We start from the raw sequence: 19747 nt of genomic DNA on the forward strand, positions 1-19747 counted from the left end.
TCCTTCTCGTGTGGGATTGGGCTTCATTGGGCCATATGTCAAGGCCCAGGCGGGCGACGAGGGCTTTGGAATCCGCTTCGTCGGAGGACGCACATATGCCCCAACTATGCCTCAAAAAAAAAAAACATAAGCCCCAGCTTAAGAAAATGGTACCATTCGACGAAATCACAAATTAAGAAGAACTCTTTGCAAAAGAGATTCTCGCCTCCTCAGGTCTCGATGAGTGACGCACCATATGCACATTACTACAAGTGACGCACTACATGTACGTTACTTGTGGGAGTTTTTCCTTTTTTTCGTAGATCAGTTTATTTAAAACATTATATCTCTTAAACTATGCTCCAAATCTTAAAGCGTTTTCACCGTTGAATTTCTCACTTCCAAATCTTCAAAACTAGGTTCCATATTAATAGATTTTAACGAACTTTTTTCACAAAAAACCCTAACTAGGAGCACTTTTTTTTTCTATCCGAAAGAGGCATAGCCGTGCCTCTCGCGAAAAGACAAAAAAAACATGTTTTTTTTCATTTCTGATAGACACGTGCGGAAGCAATTTCGTGTATCTTACGAAAGCAAATCCGTGCCTCTTATAGAAGGAAAAAAAATCACGTTTTTCTGTTTTCAAGAGGCACACTCGTGTCTCTCGTGAAAGGAAAAAAGCATGCCTCTCGCAGAAGCAAATACGTGCCTATCACGGAAGTAAAAAAAGTATTTTTATGTTCAAAATATAGAAATTTTTGTGTCCAAAAGCTAAAAAGACCAGTGGAAAACCAAAGAGATGGAAAACATATATATACATACATACATACATGCATACATATATATATATATATGTATATATATATATATATATAAAGCCCAAAACGCATGCGGAAAAAACGGAGGGAATGCCCCAAAGGGTGACCCTGGCGTGGCTCCCGAAGGAGCACTCCTTCGTTAGTTGCTCCTACCATCCGACCTGTTGCAAGGCATGGGACCTCCTATTCCGCGCTTTAAACGTCGCAGAAGTGAACTGGCGCTCACACGCAGCATCTAGTGAGACGTCTCATGAACGCTCAGTGCATATGTATGCGAAAACCCACCAAAAAAGAAGTTGTCGCGGGGAATCCAACTCACACCACAACAATTGTGAAATAGGTTGGCTACCAATGTACCTCAGTGCTAGTGACTACTTGTAGTGTGCATGCTTGGATTTGTAGCGGCGCTATTTGAATCAAACTAGCATATTTAAAAAGGTTTATTAACATTTTAAAAAGTTTCACTAATTTGAGAAAAAAAAGTACAAGAATTTAAAAAATTATAGTCAATTTGAAAAAAAAATCGATTTCAAAAAACTATAGTGAGTTTGAAAAGGGTTCATCAGTATTGAGAAGAAAAGTTCATCAATTTTAAAAAGGTTAACAACTTTGAAAAAAAAAGTTCATCCATTTTGAAAAAAAAATCGTCCAATTGAAAAATGTTAATCGATATAGAAAACAGTTCATGGTTTTGAAAAAAGTTCATCAATTTTCAAAATATGTTCAGTAAAATTGAAAAAAGTTTACCCAATTTGAAAATAACTTTTTAAAAAAAGTTCATCGATTTTGGAAAAAAACTCATTCAATTTTGAAATAAAACTCATAAATTTTGAAAAAAAATGTTCATCACTTTTGCAAAAAGTTCATTTATTTTGGAAAATAAGTTCACATAACTAAAAAAATCATGGAATTTTAAAAAGTTCATTGATTTTGAAAAAGTCTCATCAAATTTTAAAAAAGTTAACAAATTTGAATCGAAGTTCATCGGTTTTGAAAAGAGAGAGTTGACAAATTTAAAAACAAGGCCCCCTTATTTAAGAAAACAAAAAAGGAAAGAAAATAATAAAGAATAACTAAATAAAAACATATGTCAATTTTGGGACGCGCGAGGAGGTCCGTGGGGAAGGACTCCGACCGACGCTTTTCCCTCTCGTGTGGGATTGGGCTTCATTGGGCCATATGTCGAGGCCCAGGCGGGCGACGACGGGGCTGTGGAATCCCTTCGTCGGAGGACGTACATACGCCCCTACTCAAAAGATCGTACCCCTCAAAGGAAAAAATCCGACGAAATCGCAAATTAAGGAACACTCATTGCAAAGGTCACTCCCAGTCTCCCACCTTCTCAGGTTACGATAAATGATGCACTACATGTGTACTATTTGAGTTTTTCTTTTTTTAGATTCATTTATTCAAAACATTCTTTCTTAAATTATGCGTGCAAATCTTGAATCGTTTCACCGATGGATTTCTCACGTCCAAATCTTCAAAACTAGATCTTGTGTTGATAGATTTTCACGAATATTTTTTCACAAAAATACAAACCAGGAGTACACTTTTTTCTTTTTCGCAAGACGAACAGTTGGAATCCGCTTCGTCGGAGGACGCACATACGCCCCAACTATGCCTAAAAAAGCATAAGCCCCAGCTTAAAAAATGGTACCATTCGACGAAATCACAAATTAAGAAGGACTCTTTGCAAAAGAGATTCTCGCCTCCTCAGGTTTCAACGAGTGACGCACTATATGCGCGTTACTACAAGTGACGCACTACATGTATGTTACTTGTGGGAGTTTTTCCTTTTTTTCCTTAGATCAATTTATTCAAAACATTATATCTCTTAAACTATGCTCCAAATCTTAAAGCGTTTTCACCGTTAAATTTCTCAGTCCAAATATTCAAAACTAGGTTTCATGTTAATAGGTTTTAACGAAATTTTTTCACAAAAAAACTAACTAGGAGCACTCTTTTTTCTTTCCGAAAGAGGCACAGCCGTGCCTCTCGCGAAAAGACAAAAAAAAACATGTTTTTTTTCATTTCTGAGAGACGCGATTGTGTCTCTCGCGGAAGCAAATTCGTTCATCTTACGAAAGCAAATCCATGCCTCTTATATAAGGAAAAAAATCATGTTTTTCTGTTTTCAAGAGGCATAACCGTGCCTCTCATGGAAGAAAAAAAGTGTGTTTTTTCGTTTATGAGAGGCACGAGACACGGTCATGCCTCTCGTAAAAGCAAAAAAAGTATTTTTATGTCCAAAAGCTAAAAAGACCAGTGAAAAACCGAAAAGATGAAAAACAAAAAAATGCCAAAAACGCATGCGAAAAAAAACCGAAGGGAGCGCCCCAAAGGGTGACCCCGGCATGGCTCCCGAAGGAGCACTCCTTCGTTAGTTGCTCCTACCATCCGACCTGTTGCAAGGTATGGGACCTCATATTTCGCGCTTTAAACGTCACGAAAGCGAACTGGCGCTCACACGCAGCATCTAGTGGGACGTCTCATGAACGCTAGTGCATATGTATGCGAAAACCCACCAAAAAGGAAGTTGTTGCGGGGAATCCAACTCAAACCACAACAATTGTGAAATTGGTTGGCTACCAATGTATCACCTCGGTGCTAGTGACTACTTGTAGTGCGCATGCTTGGATTTGTAACGGCGCTATTTGAATCAAACTAGCATATTCAAAAAGATTTATTAAAATTTTAAAAAAGTTCACTAATTTGAGAAAAAAGGTACAAGAATTTTAAAATTATAGTCAATTTGAAAATATCATCGATTTTGAAAAACTATAGTGAGTTTGAAAAGGGTTCATCAGTTTTGAAAAAAAAGTTCATCAATTTTAAAAAGGTTAACAACTTTGAAATAAATGTTCATCTATTTTTAGAAAATGTTCATCTAATTGAAAAATGTTAATCAATATAGAAAAAAGGTCATTGTTTTGAAAAAAGTTCATCAATTTTGAAAATAAGTTCAGTAAAATTTTAAAAAGTTTATCCAATTTTAAAATAACTTTTTAAAAAAAAGTTCATTGATTTTGAAAAAAAAACTCATTCAGTTTTGAAAAAAAATCATCAATTTTGAAAAAAAAAAAGTTCATCGCTTTTGCAAAAAGTTCACCAATTTTGGAAAGCATTCATTTATTTTGGAAAATAAGTTCACATAACTAAAAAGTCATGGAATTTGAAAAGGTTCATTGATTTAAAAAAAGGTCTCATCAAATTTGAAAAAAAGTTAACAAATTTGAGTAGAAGTTCATCGGTTTTGAAAAGAGAGAGTTGACAAATTTGAAAACAAGACCCGCTTATTTAAGAAAACAAAAAAGGAAAAAACAAAGAATAAAGAATAACTAAATAAAAACATACAGAAAAATGACCAGCGAACCCAAAAAAAAACCCCGCGAACTGAAGAAAGAAATAAAAGGGAAAGGAAAAAAGATAATGTGCACGACCGGGTGAGTATCCTAGTGGTTGTTGTTGTATCCTTAGAATGTTGAGGTTGTGAGTTTGAACCAGCACGGCCACACTGTGTAACAGAGAAAATAGAGAAGTTATAGCCTAGAACGGGGCGACGGGTGTGCTCTGGTTTACAGTATGTTCAGGCGTCGCTGAAGCGTGTCGCTGCCGCGCGAGCATATGGGCCAGCCCAGTGTGCGGGGGGCCAATGCCTCATTTTTGTCTGTTAAACTTTTACTTGGATAATTTTAATCAACTTTGAAAAAAAAAATGTTTATGGAAACAATGTTAACAAAGCATTTGAAAAAATGTTAAATGTGTATAAGAAAAATGTTGACCATGTATTAAAAAAAGTTAAACTTGTATTTGATAAATATTAATCATGGATTTGAAAAAAATGTAAAATGTTCATAGAAGAAATGTAGACCATGTATCCAAAAATATTAATCCGGTATTTGAAACATGTAAATCTTTGTAGAAAAAATGTTGATTGTGTATTCAATAAATATTAAACTTGTATTCTTTTTCAGATAATGTTAAACTTGTAATTGGAAAATTTTAAAAGTATATTAGGAAAATGTACTATATATACGAAAAATGTATATAAAAATGGAAACCCGAGAGAAAACATAAAAAAAACTAACAACAGACAAGAAAAAATAAACAAAACCGAAGAAAAACATGAAAAGAAGGGAAATAAAGAAAAGCTAGTGAAAACGAGAAAGGAAACAAAGAAAACCAAAAAAACAAAGAAAAGAAAAAAAAATGGAGAAAGAAACATGAAAAACAATGTAAAAAAACTGAAGAAAAAAACAATGAAAAATCGGCTCTTTTTCTTTAACAAAGAAAAACGGAGGTAGATTTCCATTTGTCAGAGGCTCAAATGAATAAGACATCTCAATTAGTATCTTATTTTTATATTGTGGTGCAGTATATATAGATATCTTGAAGATGACAACAATAAAAATATTCTGTTTGTGTTGTTGAGGATCAGCTTGATTTTTTGACAGGCGCAATGTTGGACTTAATCTGCGGAATCATTTGTATTGACCTGCTACTGCATTACTTAATCAACTAGTTTCAGACAGGTGAATTTCTTTTTTACCATCCTACCACATTTATGCGAGAGTAAGAAGGACAATTGGTGTGTTTTATGTACGTGCCAAGCTGGGATTGTTATCTATCAATTGTGTTGTCCAACATACTGCCCATTTCTTCAACCTTGCTTTGTGAGAGGTATCATTTACTTGTTGATATGCAAGAAAAGATTTTTTTTCCTGTAGTTGTTGTCTCCGGCATAATATTCTACTTCCTCCGTTCTAAATTACTTGTCTTTGATTTGTCTAGATACGGATGTATCTAGACTCATTTTAGTGCTAGATACATTCGTATCTAGACAAATCTAAGACAAGTAATTCGGAACGAAGGGAGTAAAAGTGATACCATATTGTTCTGTTAATTAATATTTTCATTTGATTATGAGGATTGAGGGATGATTTTCATGATCCAGGACTCCAATTTGATGTTTGTGTTTATCCATCCTCTTATTTCTAACTAGGTAAGCTAGATGCTAGCCCTAAATTTACATTAGATCATTTTTTTTTCTTATGTCGACATATATAGCTAATCTCAGTCGCCTTATTTTTTTTGTTGCCATCAACAACAACAATAGCAACAACAAAGCCTTTAGTCCCAAACAAGTTAGGGTAGGCTATGTTTTTTTGCTGTCATGGTAGGCCAAATTTTAATTTTAGGATGCATTGTGCTATGGTTTTCATCATCATCTCAGCTAATGGGGTGGTTTGCAATAGTGGGATGTTCAGTTTCCACCATGTATATTGGATGCATTTACCGCCATTTCATTACTAGCTCTTTCTTTATGTATTAACTCCATTGGATCATGCGAATCAACTTGTAGTTCAATGGTTAGAGGGACTGTGACATCCCCGATCCATCAGGGTTCAAATCCTGGTGCTCGCATTTAATCCTGGATTTATTTCAGGATTTTCGGTGTGTGTGTGCACGTGTATATGAGCGCTTGCGTCTGTATTGTGTTAAAAAAAACTCCATTGGATCCCTTCAAATCTTTATAAATCAGGCAATCAAAGATGAAAAAAATAAATTTCATTATTTACTGAGGGAAGAGAGTATGCCCAAAATTTACTGCCACGATAGACCAAATTGTATTGTATTATGGATTTTCATCTTCCTGTTCAATATCCACTATATAACTAAAGTATATTCATGTACAACCATAGATTATACAACTGTTAGTTACTACTCCCTCCGTTCGAAATTACTTGTCTCGGATATGGATGTATCTAGAACTAAAATATATCTAGATACATTCATTTCCGCGACAAGTAATTCCGAACGGAGGGAGTAGATCCTTATATGTTCACTCTACTGGATTCCTCAAGATCTATGTAAATCAAGTAATCCAGTATGAAATGGTAAAATTCAAGATTCACCAAGGGAAAAGAGTGCGGTGCACGATAGCGAGGCATGTGCAGAAACAACAAAAAACCAAGGTAGCACACACTTGCACTTTGGAATTGAATTTCCAGGGGTTCGACATGTACTAATTTATAGGGGTAAGTATGGTGCATTTAATTATGCAACACAACCCCAAGTTTTACAATATTAATGTAAGGGTCTGTTTGGTTTCAATAAGTCACCTGACTTATAAATCAGCTAACTTAAAACCAATGACTTATAAGTCACGTCTGTTTTGTTGTCACTTGATTTATAAGTCACCTGAGCACATCTTTTCATCTTGTTTTTTTTTATATAAAGGTGGTGAGACCCATGCAAAAGGGGGGTCAAGCAACTTATGACTTATAAGTTGGGGTGACTTGAGAACTAGGCTGTAGCCTAGTGGCAAAGGAGCGCAGTGGCGTCTCCAGCAACCAGGGTTCGAGCCACGTCGGGGACGAATTTCTGGTTTCTCACAAGGGATGCTTCTCCTATATCAATAAACCATGGGTGCTAGTGCCCATGAGTTTCATCTTTTATAAGTTGGGGTGACTTATAAGTTAAGTCTGTTTGGCAAAATAAGTCATTTTTTTCACTTTTCGACTTATAAATTGGTGACTTATTTGAAACCAAATAAGGCCTAAGTTAGCAAGCTTCATGTTTAGCAACATAGATCCATGTTGTATTGTTTAGTTTAGGTAACAATGATTGTGCTTCTGATTAGCAAGTCTACCGGTTCCTTTCTTATTTGGCCGGTGTGCAGCATATATGCCTATGTTCTGACTAGACAATTATTTCTCGAACTTTTCTTTCCGCTGAGAATAAAGCTTATGCTGCCATCATATTTTCCCGATGTTGTTGCAAGCTCACCACATGTATGAACTGTGCCCGTCACACACGTATTTCCTCCGTTTCAAAATATATGACCTAATTTTATATTAAAATTAATACAAAGTTAAGTTATCTATTTTAAAACAGAGGGAATACTCACGATGCTAAGGTTTGACCGGCTCAAGTTTCATAAAAAACAAATCATTAGTCCAAATCACGGCCGCCACGCCGTAGTGCACTCTTGCGCCGCCCCGCGCCCTCCAACGAGCCTACCTTATAGTGCCGCCGCGCACTCGCTAGTGAACCTGCCTTGTACCCGTCACCGCCTTGCGCCCGCCAGCGAGTCTGCTTTGCAGTGCCCCTGCCTCCAGCCGCCGAGTCTTTCCTGCCTCCATCTGGGAGTACTATGACTGCAGAGGAAGCCAGCTTGTGAAGGGGGATGAGGGGGGCACGGGAACCGTTGTGGCTATCAAGCCTCGGCCGGCAGGGAGAGGCGATAGTAGTTTGGCCGTGTGTGCGGACCGCCGTGCGAGACAACGACCATTGAGCGTCGACGGAGGTGATAGGGTGGAAGGCGGCGAGGAGCACCTCGCGACGGGATGGGCACCGATGCTACTTCTCGTCTGAGCTGGAACCAGGACCTCGCCGCTGCCGACTCAGGTGTAGAGCTCCTCCACAACGTCGCCGGTCTACATCATCCATCAAAGTAGTGGCCATGGGTGAGCGAAGGTGCCGGCAACGAGCTCTTTGGTGAGCTCGTCGGTTGTTCAACAAAATGCGAGGGAAGGGATGAAGAGAGACGGGAGATGCTGACAAGTGGGCCTATATCAACTTAACGGTCTATGCAAACATTGTTGACTTTTCTTGCCACGTTATCACTTACACGCGGGCTTAAGGCATCAGGGTTTCACTAAACCACTCTAATTGGTCAATCAGTGTTTTCTGAAAACTGTCAGCACAATTGCGACGGGTTTTTGAAGAAAAAGAAAATCAAAGATGGTGGTTTTTTAAATTAGAATCCCCAATTATGGTGGTTTTTTAAATTAGAATCCCCAATTATGGTGGTTTTTTTACAGTTTATTCCACCCTAACCCATTATCCACAGCTCATGCTCAGCACTATTGCAACATCTGAGGTGCTTATTCTTATTCAGACCAATCCAGTACGTGCCGATCGACACCAACCGAGCACCAACATCAACATCGACCACACACACGTGCCGATCGATCACGCGACGCGGCGGCACAGCATGATCCCGTCGGAGATGGCGAGCTGGCACACCTGGACACGGCGGTCGGCGGTGAGCGCCGCGTTGAACCCCCTGGCGATCCCCGCGAGCTCCCGGTCGCGCTCCGACAGCGCCTCGTCGTCCGGCGCGGCCACGGAGCCGCCCCATAGCGTGTTGTCGTAGGCGATGAGCCCCCCGACCCTGACCAGCCGCAGCAGCCGCTCGTGGTAGTGGTGGAAGTTGGCCTTGTCCGCGTCCACGAAGGCGAAGTCGAACTTGCCCAGGTTGCCATCCTGCAATGGCAATGTCATTAGGCTGCAACAGTGCGAAGCGAGCACGGACAGAGGCAGGGGGGATGCGCCGCGCACGCACCTCGGCGACGAGCTGATCCAGCACCGGCAGCGCGAGCCCGACGCGGAAGTCGATCTTGTGCGCCATCCCGGCCTTCTCCACCACCGGCGCCCCTATCTCGTCGTAGCTCTCGCGCGTAACGTCGATGGCCACGACCTGCCATCAACCACATGTAACACAGGTCAAAGAAAATGGACTGGCCGTGCGCGCACACACCAGGAAGCCAGCGAACGGTGGAAATCTGACCTTGCCGTCGTCGGGGAGGGCGAGGGCGGTGGCCAGCAGCGAGTACCCGGTGAACACGCCGACCTCGACGGCGTTCCTGGCGCCGAGCATCTCGATCAGCAGGCCGAACAGCTGCACCTGGTCCGGCGACGCCGCCATGCGAGCCCTGCACGTAGCGGGTCCCACGCCCGTACGGGCAAAAAGTCAAACACCATTCGAGCAAGGGCGGCACAAAAAACGCACCGCCGGAATCCCAGGAATCGGACCGGACCCGTACATGGGGTGGGCCGCGGTGGCGACGCGCAGCTCCCGGAGGCAGTCGGGCTCGCGCGGGAACACCGTGGACTCCAGTATGTACTGCGGCAGCAGAGAAGGCGTCGGATAAATTGGTGGTCATGTGACGGCTTTGAGGAAATGGATCGAGGAAGTCTCGGGCGCGTGGTGATTTGATCTGGTTGGGATCAAGAGGGAGGGTTTGATTTACCTGGTAGAGCTGCTCGCTCTTGAGGAGGGTCTTGCTGTGGAGGTTGCTCCCGGCGGCGGGGGCGGGGGCGGCCATTCTCGGACGGTTGGTTTTGCCGGCCGGCCGGCAGCGTTCCTGAAAATAGGCTTCTTGCTTCTCGCAGAAAGTCTTTCGACTTCCCAAGGCCAGGAGGCAAGCGATGCTGTCACGGGTCCTCCGTAAACAGGCAGGTGATAAAGCCGCCGCCCGCTGGCACAACATCAAAGTCGGCCCGCCAAATCTTCCAATCTTCATTGCTGGCAGATGTTTTCTTTTCGGATTTGCTATTTTTCAGTTGACTATTTTTCAATTCGCCTTTATTCAATTTTGTGTCCGTTCGATCTCGCGCTAAGATTCGCGCCCGGTCCTGTCTTGCTTTGTGTTGGTTTTCGGATTGGTTTTCTTACCGGGCGTGGTTTTCTGCTTTTAACCTGTTTTCCTTGGCCCCGCCCTCCCCGGCCGGTTTACTGTTGGTTTTTGTCGTTTTTGAATGTGAGCGGGGTGTCGTCCCCCTTTCTCATTTCAATAAGGCGGAGGGAGAGAGCTCCAGCGACGGAGGAGGCGGAGTCTGTCGTGGTTCTAAGTCTGATAGTAGAATGGGGGTAGGAATGTAATGGCAAGATCCTAGCTATGGAGGAATTGTGCACGCGAGTTTTACGAGTTCAGGCCCTTCTCGGAGGAAGTAACAACCCTACGTCTCGGAGCCCAGAGGCGGTCGACTGGATGATATGCGTGTGAGTTACAGGGGGTGCGAACCCTTGTGCCTGTGGAGAGGGGGGTGGCTTATATAGAGTGCGCTAGGACCCCAGCCAGCCCACGTCACAGAGGGTTTAAGGTACATTGAAGAGAGAACGTTACTGGTAACGCCCGCACTAAAGTGTTATAAATGACAATTAAGCCTATAAGTAAATGCCCGACCGCTGTTCATGCAGAGTGGCTTTAGCTCTTCTGTCCGTCGAGTGACTTTTGCGACGGTCGAGTGACATTGATTCTTCCGAGTGGAACGTCTCTGGTCGAGTGAATGATGGTACCCTTTGAATGATCCTGGCTTTACGGTGATGTCCTAGGGGAGGATGTCTAAGTCAGGTCTATGATCCTACCCTAGGTACATAGCTTCATCATTAGGCCCCGAATGGTTCAGGGTTCGAGTGGAGAAGGAGTTGATAATCTCTCCGATTCAGCTTTTGTGCTTTGAGAATGTCTCGCACAGAGGTCGAATGAACATTCATGATGGCTTCAACTGCTTGTTCAGTCGCCTTGATCCATTCTTGGTTTTGTCGAGTGAACTTTCGTTGTTCTGCCGTCTGCGGATTTCACGGGATTCGGATTTTGGGAAGCGTGCCGGGCGGGGGAGGCCGCAGTAATCGGGACGGATTAGGCAGGCCGCCTCGATCTTCGCACCACCTTTTTTGCCACGTATCGCGCGCGCGACTGTTTGCGGGATTTGATAAGATCGTCCGGGCCTACAAGTCAGTCACTCGGAAGTGACCTTATATAAGGCGCCGGACCGGGGCTTTTGAACAGTGCGCCCCATTCTTCTTCCTCATCCTCAGATTTCTCCGCTGCGCCTGCTTCTGCTCTCGGCGTCGTCGCCCCGCTCGAACTTGATTCGCTGCCATGGGGAAGGAGAAGACGGTGGCGTTAGAGCGTGCGAAGAAGGCGACGACGAAGGCGAAAGGGAAGAAGACCAGCCGGGGCGGATCTTCGTCGAGGTTCGGCCTGCCGCCTGGCTAGATCCAGGGCGACTGGATCCGCTCGACAATCAGTCAAGATGACATCGACAACCTGGTTGAGGGGGGACTGATCCCCCACAAATCGGCGCGGCTCCTGGGGAACGAAACTGAGCCGCAGCCGCAGGAGGGTGAGTGCGTTCTCCTTGCCACCCATGTCGACCGCGGTTTTTTTGCCTCCCCACCCTTTCTTTCGCGGTTTCTTGAACTTCTTTGGGGCTCAACTCCACCATTTTTCTCCAAACACTATCGTGTACCTTGCCGCTTTCGTGTCCATGTGCGAGAACTTCTTGGGTTGTCGACCATACTGGGGTCTCTTTAAGCACATATTCACATGTCGTTCTCAGACGCTCAAGAAGGCCAACCCGAGTGACGAGAGGACGCACGTGATACAGATGTGCGGGGGTCTTGGAATTCAAATGAGGAACAAAAGCACTTTCCCAACTATGATCCTTCCCGACTTGGTCCGGGGTTGGCAGTCGACCTGGTTCTATTGCAAGGACCAGCCGACCACGGGCCAGTCGACTGGGCTTCCCCCCTTTTCCATGGCTCAAGTGGAGAAGCCCTCCACCTTGAGAGTGATCCCTGAGGAGAAGGCACAGGTGAAGGTGTTGGTCGAGCGGGTTGTCCAACTTGTCCGCGACGGGGTGACCGGTCTGGACCTGTTGGAGGTCTTCCTTAGTCGACGCATCCAACCACTCCAAGCTCGTGACCATCCGATGTGGATGTACTCGGGACTCGAGGATTCCACTCGAATCCACCTGGAGGATGTCAATGAGGACACAGTGGAGCAGTGGCTGAGAGGTATTACCGGCAACAAGGATAACCCCCGAGGGTTCAGGAGGGTGGTTCCATTCGACCATTCGCGCCAGCCGGAACAGGTACGATTCTGCATTGTCGAGTGTCTTCTTGTTTTACTATGTAGCATCTTGTTGACGGTCGACTGTCTTTCTTTTATTCCTTGTCTTTCAGGATCTTGTTGATATGTACTCAATGCCCAATGGAGTGCAGGAGCAAAATGTCGAGGGAGAGGCGAGCGGGGACGAGAGTGGCGAGTGGCACTCGGATGCAGAGGAGGACGAGGAGAGCGACGACCCGAGTGACGAAGAAGAGGTCGACTCGCCTCCTCACAGAGAAAGGAGGTCCAAGCACGCTCACGACCCGACAAGCACCCCTGACCTGGTGGCCGCACCAACTGGGCAGTCTTCAAAGCGCCCTCGGACGTCTTCTCTGGTGCCGACCGAGAAGGTATCGAAACAGCTCAAGACTGTGCCGCCTCCAGCGCCGAAACCATTGAAGGTCGCATCCTCCAAACCCCCGAAGGCTTTGCCCAGAATCAAAGTGACCATTCCCACCATCTCTGGGTAACCATCTGACCTGATCCTTTGGTCGACTCGAGCAACAGAACATAACCGACTGAATGCTGACATTTGCAGTGCTGCTACCTCTGGAACTTCCTCCCGCCAATACCGAGACGAGGAAATGGAAGACGCGGTTACCTCCAACCCAGGTACAATTCTCGTGATCTTGTTCTTGATTATTTGGTCAATTAAATTCTGGCGATTCACTTGAGGTCGACTGATTTATTTGCAGCCCCACCCAACGTTATCGAGCTTCCAGATGATGATGAAGATGTGGCCCCGAGGCCCAGAAAGAACAAAAAAGTAGCGGCTGGCAAGACATCTCAGCCGGAACTGACGACAGAACCAACTGTCCAACAACCTGAAGATGTAGGTGGGGCCTCTGTAACTTTTGCTGTCCCATTGTTGAGTGAGCGCCCCGCACCGTCGATTGTACCAGTGTTTCATTCAGCCGTCCAACCTTATGCCTCGGAGCTCCAAGCTGCCGCATCTGGGCCGTCTGCTCCCTTCTTCACCAACTATCATGTTCCGGAAAGCCAGTCGGACGCCGCTGCGGAGGCCATCCGTCAGGCTAGCGTGATGATGGAGAGGATGAAGACGGTTCACGACAACAACCAGGCTGCTTACGATGCCAGCGCGGCTCTTCGGGCCAATGTCTAGGTAAGTTGGCTTTCGATTGACCTTGTTCTATTAGGATATGCTACCTGAAATATTTTCTTTCATACAATCTCTTATTGTCTGCGTCGAATCTGTACACCCACTGGGTGTTTTGTTGTCTTTAGTATTTGCGCTCTTCCACTCGGCCTGGTCGAGTGGGATCTGAACCGGTGGGGGCACGCTAAGTGCACCCACTGGGTGTAGTCCCCGAGACAGCAGTCGACTGCGGGCAGTCGGTTGGGGTCTGAGTACTTCTTTTCACTTTCCTTTCTTCCACTCGACACGGGCAGACTGGCCGAGTGGGATCTGAACCAGTGGGGGCACGTCAAGTGCACCCACTGGGTGTAGTCCCCGAGACCACGGTCGACTGTTGGCAGTCGGCCAGGGTCTGAGTAGTTCTTCTCTCTTTCTTCTTTTTTTTACTCGACCCGAGCGGACCGGTCGAGTGGGGTTTGAATCAGTGGGGGCATGCCAAGTGCACCCGCTGGGTGTAGTCCCCGATACCGCGGTCGACTGCGGGCAGTCGGCTGGGGTCTGAGTAAACTTTTAAGTTTTATTCACTCGGAAGTAAATAATCTTTGATCTTGTCGATTGATATGTCTTTTACCCTCTGCAGAAATCTTGTACTCTCATTTCCAAGTTCGCCGAATTTGAGGAGAAGTAGAGGCAACTCAACCTTGACTTGGAGCTGGTCCAACAAAAATTGAAGAAAGCTCAAGATGAAGCTGCTAGTATGGAAGGTAACTGCCTGTCGACTGCTCACGTCGATCGTCCTTTAATATTTCTTCGATCTCTTCTTTGATCCGATTGCTTATCTTGCAGAGAAAATGAGGTTGGCTCTCGAGAAGAAGGACTTGGACCTTGTAGCTGCGCAGAAGGAGGCTCAAGATAAGACTGCCCTTGCTGGCCAGAAGCTGGCTTCGGTCGGAGCGCTGGAAGAAGAAGTAAGCAAGTTGAAGTCCTCTCTCACTGAGTCCAACCGAGAGGTAACTCGTCTGAAGAAGGATAAGATGGCTCTGAATGAGAAGTTGGAACCCACGGCTCGTAAGAGAAATGACGTGGAAGCTTATCTGAGAACTATCGCCAAGAAGCTCTTTCTTATGCTGGAAGATACTCCTTTTAATCCGACTGCTTTACTGCTTGCAAGTTAGTCCAGTCCAGTCGACTCACTAACTCCTTATTGCAGAATTCTGCCAAAACTTTGATGAGGAGACTGGACGAATCGAGACGGGTTTGGATCCTATTGTTTCTCCAGTCGTCGACGAGGCTGCCATGAATGTGCTTCGACTGGAATCCCGTGTCGCTAGTGTTACAAGTTACCTTGCTTGTCTGAAGGTGGCAGTTTCACGGATCGACTCATCACTCTGGCCAAGGGCGACGCTTCAAAATGACCTCGAGTCTCTGATGGCTCGCCTCAACGAGGTCCCTGGTCGAGTGTAAGAATGGAAGAAGTCCTCTGCTCGGTGTGGTGCTGACGTGGCATTGTCCTTGGTAAGAGTCCACTGCAAGGAAGCCCGCGAAGATAAGCTGGCGGCGATCAAGGTCGCCAACACCAAAAGACATGATTTCCAGTCCTTTATGGAGACTTTCATCGCCGCTGCCACTCGGATTGCAGATGGAATTGACTTGGACGAATTCGTCGAACCTGCCAGCCCTCCTCTTGCCGAATGAGCCAACTTTGAGATTTAAACCTGCCTTAAATTTGCCTCGGAATGCCGAGTGGTTGCTGTAACCGTTAAACTCCTTCGGGCTTGATGCTCGAATACTTTTGATCCGTCGTCTGGAATTTCTAGGATCTGTCTGAACTTGGTTTACTTCTGAATATGCTTGTATTTGCCTTCGAGTGGGATTTGCTCTTTACTCTGAATAATCTTTCGACCTGCATCTCGTTGTCCTTGCGGACAGGGGTGGAGTGCACATTATATTTGTGGCGCAGCTCCGAAGGAGAAGGTTGCAGTCGACCTGCACCTCGTCGTCCTTGCGGATGGAGATGGAGCGCACATTGTATTTGTGGCGCAGCCCCGAAGGATAAGGTTGCAGTTGACCTATACCGCGTCGTCCTTGCGGATAGGGATGGAGCGTACGTTGTACTTGTGGTGCATCTCCCAAGGAGAAGGTTGTAGTCGACCTACACCTCGTCGTCCTTGCAGATGGGGATGGAGCGCATGTTGTATTTGTGGCGCGGCTCCAAAGGAGAAGGTTGCAGTCGACCTGCACCTCGTCGTCCTAGAGGATGGGGATGGAGCATACGTTGTATTTGTGGCGCAGCTCTAAAGGAGAAGGTTCTAGTCGACCTGCACCTCATCGTCCTTGCGGATAAGGATGGACTTTAAACCTTAGGTGAATACTGGACTGCAGCTAAGCCCCCGAGTGAGAGGGTCGCCCACCACTCGGTAGGATTTTTTAAACTTAGGCGAGTACTGGACTGCAGCTAAGCCTCCAAGTGGGAGGGTTGCTCACCACTCGGTAGGATTTTACAAACTTAGGCGAGTACTGGACTGCAGCTAAGCCCTCGAGTCGGAGGGTCGCCCACCACTCGGTAGGATTTTATAAACTTAGGCGAGTACTGGACTACAACTAAGCCTCCGAGTGGGAGGGTTGCTCACCACTCGGTAGGATTTTACAAACTTAGGCGAGTACTGGACTGCAGCTAAGCCTCCGAGTGGGAGGGTTGCTCATCACTTGGTAGGATTTTACAAACTTAGGTGAGTACTGGACTGCAGCTAAGCCCCCGAGTGGGAAGCTTGCTCACCACTCGGTAGGATTTTACAAACTTAGGCGAGTACTGGACTACAACTAAGCCCCCGAGTGGGAGGCTTGCTTACCACTCGGTAGGATTTTTTTAAACTTAGGCGAGTACTGGAGTGCAGCTAAGCCCCCGAGTGGGAGGCTTGCTCACCACTCGGTAGGATTTTTTAAACTTAGGCAAGTACTGGACTGCAGCTAAGCCCCCGAGTGGGAGGCTTGCTCACCACTCGGTAGGATTTTTTAAACTTAGGCGAGTACTGGACTGCAGCTAAGCCCCCGAGTGGGAGGGTTGCTCACCACTCGGTAGGATTTTTTCAACTTAGGCGAGTACTGGACTGCAGCTAAGCCTCCGAGTGGGAGGCTTGCTCACCACTCGGTAGGATTTTTTAAACTTAGGCGAGTACTGGACTGCAGCTAAGCCCCCGAGTGGGAGGCTTGCTCACCACTCGGTAGGAATTTTTAAAATTAGGCGAGTACTGGACTGCAGCTAAGCCCCCGAGTGGGAGGCTTGCTCACCACTCGGTAGGATTTTTTAAACTTAGGTGAGTACTAGACTGCAGCTAAACCCCCGAGTGGGAGGCTTGCTCACCACTCGGTAGGATTTTCTTTTAAACTTAGGCGAAACGGATTCGTAGCTAAGCCCCCGAGTGGGAGGCTTGCTCACCACTCGGTAGGATTTTCTTTTAAACTTAGGCGAAATGGATTCGCAGCTAAGTCACCCACTGGGGGATTTCAGACGCAAATAAAAGAAACAACAATCGTCTAAGAGGACCGTAAAGCTCTTGTCTTTGATAAGAAAATTACAAAGGTACTTCTTATTACATTTTATTCGAATGGGTACTTAAGTGTAAAAGGGGCGGAGCAACTCCGCATTCCAAGCCCGTGGCTCGTCTTTCTTATGCTCGACATTATAAAGGTAGTATGCCCCGCTGTGGAGCACTCTAGTGACAATGAAGGGGCCTTCCCAAGCAGGAGCGAGCTTGTGTGGTTTTTGCTGATCCACTCGAAGAACCAAGTCTCCCTCTTGAAAGGCTCGACCTTTCACATTTCTGGCGTGGAATCGATGCAAGTCTTGCGATAAATGTTCGACCGGATCAAGGTCATCTCTCTTTCCTCCTCTAGGAGGTCGACTGCGTCCTGCCGAGCTTGCTCTGCTTCGTCTTCAGAGAAGAGTTCGACTCGTGGTGCATTATGAAGCAAGTCACTCGGTAGAATAGCTTCAGCTCCATAGACCAAGAAGAATGGAGTTCGACCAGTCGACCGATTCGGAGTTGTCCTCAATCCCTGAAGAACTGATGGAAGTTCATCAACCCAGGCGCCTGCTGCATGCTTGAGGTCTCGTATCAGTCGGAGTTTCAATCCTTTGAGAATCAGGCCATTTACTCTCTCTGCTTGTCCATTCGACTGGGGATGGGCGACTGAAGCATAGTCGACTCGCGTGCCTTGGGAGGCGCAGAAGGCTCTGAACTCATCTGAATCAAAGTTCGATCCATTGTCAGTGATGATGTTGTGTGGAACTCCGTATCTGAATGTCAATTCTCTGATGAAGCTGACGGCAGTACTAGCTTCCAGATTCTTGATAGGCTTGGTAAACTTGTCGACTGCTACAAGCACGTGAGTGAAGCCACTCTTACCAGTCCTCAGCGGTCCAACCATATCTAATCCCCAAACAGCAAAGGGCCAGACAAGTGGAATGGTCTTTAGGGCTGATGCAGGTTTGTGGGACATATTGGAGTAAAACTGGCAGCCTTCACATCTGTCGACTATATCTTTCGCCATTTCATTTGCTCGTGGCCAATAAAATCCAGCTCGGCATGCTTTAGCCACGATGGTCCTAGAGGACGCATGGTGGCCACAGGTCCCTGAGTGGATGTCGTTGAGGATCGCTAGACCTTCTTCCGGGGTTATGCATTTTTGGCTGACTCCGGTTATACTTTCCCTAAACAGTTGTCCTCTTATCACAGTAAAGGCTTTGCATCGACGGACGATCTGTGGAGCCTCTTCTTCATCCTCTGGGAGTTCCTTCCTAAGGATATACGCAATGTACGGCACTGTCCAGTCGGGAGTAATAACCAAAATATCCATGATTAGGTCGACCATGGCTGGAATCTCGACTTCAGTCGAATCGGTGGCACTCTTTGGCTGTGGGGGCTCTTCAATGAAGGGATCTTCTTGAACTGAAGGTGCATGAATATGCTCCAGGAACACATTACTAGGAATGGCTTCTCTATTGGAGCCTATCTTTGCTAAATCATTGGTTGCTTGATTTTTCAGTCGGGGTATATGATGGAGCTCTAACCCCTCAAACTTCTTTTCCAACTTCCTTACCGCGTTACAGTAGCCAGTCATGGCTGGGCTTCTAACATCCCACTCCTTCATCACTTGATTGACTACCAAATCCGAGTCGCCATAGACCATGAGGCGACGGACGCCGAGTGAGATGGCCATACGTAACCCATACAAGAGTGCTTCATATTCTGCTTCGTTATTGGAGGAATCAAAGTGAATCTGGAGGACATATCTGAGCTTATCTCCTCGGGGGATACCCGTACCACCCCAGCACCGGAACCATTCAGCATCTTGGAACCATCAAAGAACATGGTCTAGTGCTCCGAGTGAACTTGAGTCGACCGTTGCTATTCGATCCACTCGGCAAGGAAATCCGCTATTGCTTGGGACTTGATAGCTTTCTTTGCCTCGAACTTGATATCTAAGGGAAGAAGTTCAATCGCCCACTTTGCCACTCGACCAGTTGCATCTCTGTTGTTCAGAATCTCTGATAATGGAGCATCGCTGATGACTGTAATGGAGTGGTCAGAGAAGTAATGTGCAACCTTCTTCGTGGTCATATAAATCCCATAAACAAGCTTCTGATAATGTGGATATCTTTGCTTTGATGGAGTCAAAACTTCGGAAACATAGTATACTGGGCGCTGAACTTTGTAAGCTTTTCCTTCTTCTTCCCGCTCGACCGTAAGTACTGTACTGACGACTTGTCCAGTGGCTGCAATGTAAAGCAGTAAAGGCTCTTTGCTGATTGGAGCAGCAAGCACCGGCTGGGTGGAAAGCAGGGCTTTAAGCTCTGCAAATGATGCATCAACTTCAGGAGTCCACTCGAACTTATCTGACTTCTTCATCAGTTGGTAAAGAGGCAGTGCCTTTTCACCGAGGCGAGAAATGAATCGACTTAGGGCGGCCAAACAACCAGTAAGCTTCTGGACATCATGCACACACACAGGGCGTTTCATCCGGAGTATGGCACCCACTTTCTCTGGGTTAGCATCGATCCCTCGTTCGGAAACGAGAAAACCGACTAATTTTCCGCCTGGAACTCCAAACGTGCACTTTGATGGATTAAGCTTGGTATCATACCTTCTAAGGTTAGCAAAGGTTTC

At 45.9% G+C, this 19747-nt stretch overlaps 1 protein-coding gene across 2 annotated transcripts; it reads right to left on the reverse strand.

The window, feature by feature from the left end:
• Nucleotides 1-8521: 8521 nt before the first annotated feature.
• LOC123107218 (tricin synthase 1) lies at nucleotides 8522-10076 on the reverse strand. Of its 2 annotated transcripts, none has more exons than XM_044529219.1 (5): nucleotides 9839-10076; nucleotides 9632-9711; nucleotides 9376-9520; nucleotides 9151-9285; nucleotides 8522-9071 (listed from the first exon to the last, which is right to left on the reverse strand). In XM_044529219.1, the coding sequence occupies exons 1-5, from the start codon at nucleotides 9911-9913 to the stop codon at nucleotides 8778-8780; spliced, it is 729 nt and encodes a 242-aa protein (XP_044385154.1). In that variant the 5' UTR covers nucleotides 9914-10076; the 3' UTR covers nucleotides 8522-8777. The 2 variants fall into 2 exon arrangements, with proteins under 2 accessions (XP_044385154.1, XP_044385153.1); XM_044529218.1 differs by having other exon boundaries at nucleotides 9626-9711.
• Nucleotides 10077-19747: the final 9671 nt, after the last annotated feature.

This window comes from Triticum aestivum, chromosome 5A (genome assembly GCF_018294505.1).
Source record: "Triticum aestivum cultivar Chinese Spring chromosome 5A, IWGSC CS RefSeq v2.1, whole genome shotgun sequence".
Lineage (NCBI taxonomy): Eukaryota > Viridiplantae > Streptophyta > Magnoliopsida > Poales > Poaceae > Triticum > Triticum aestivum.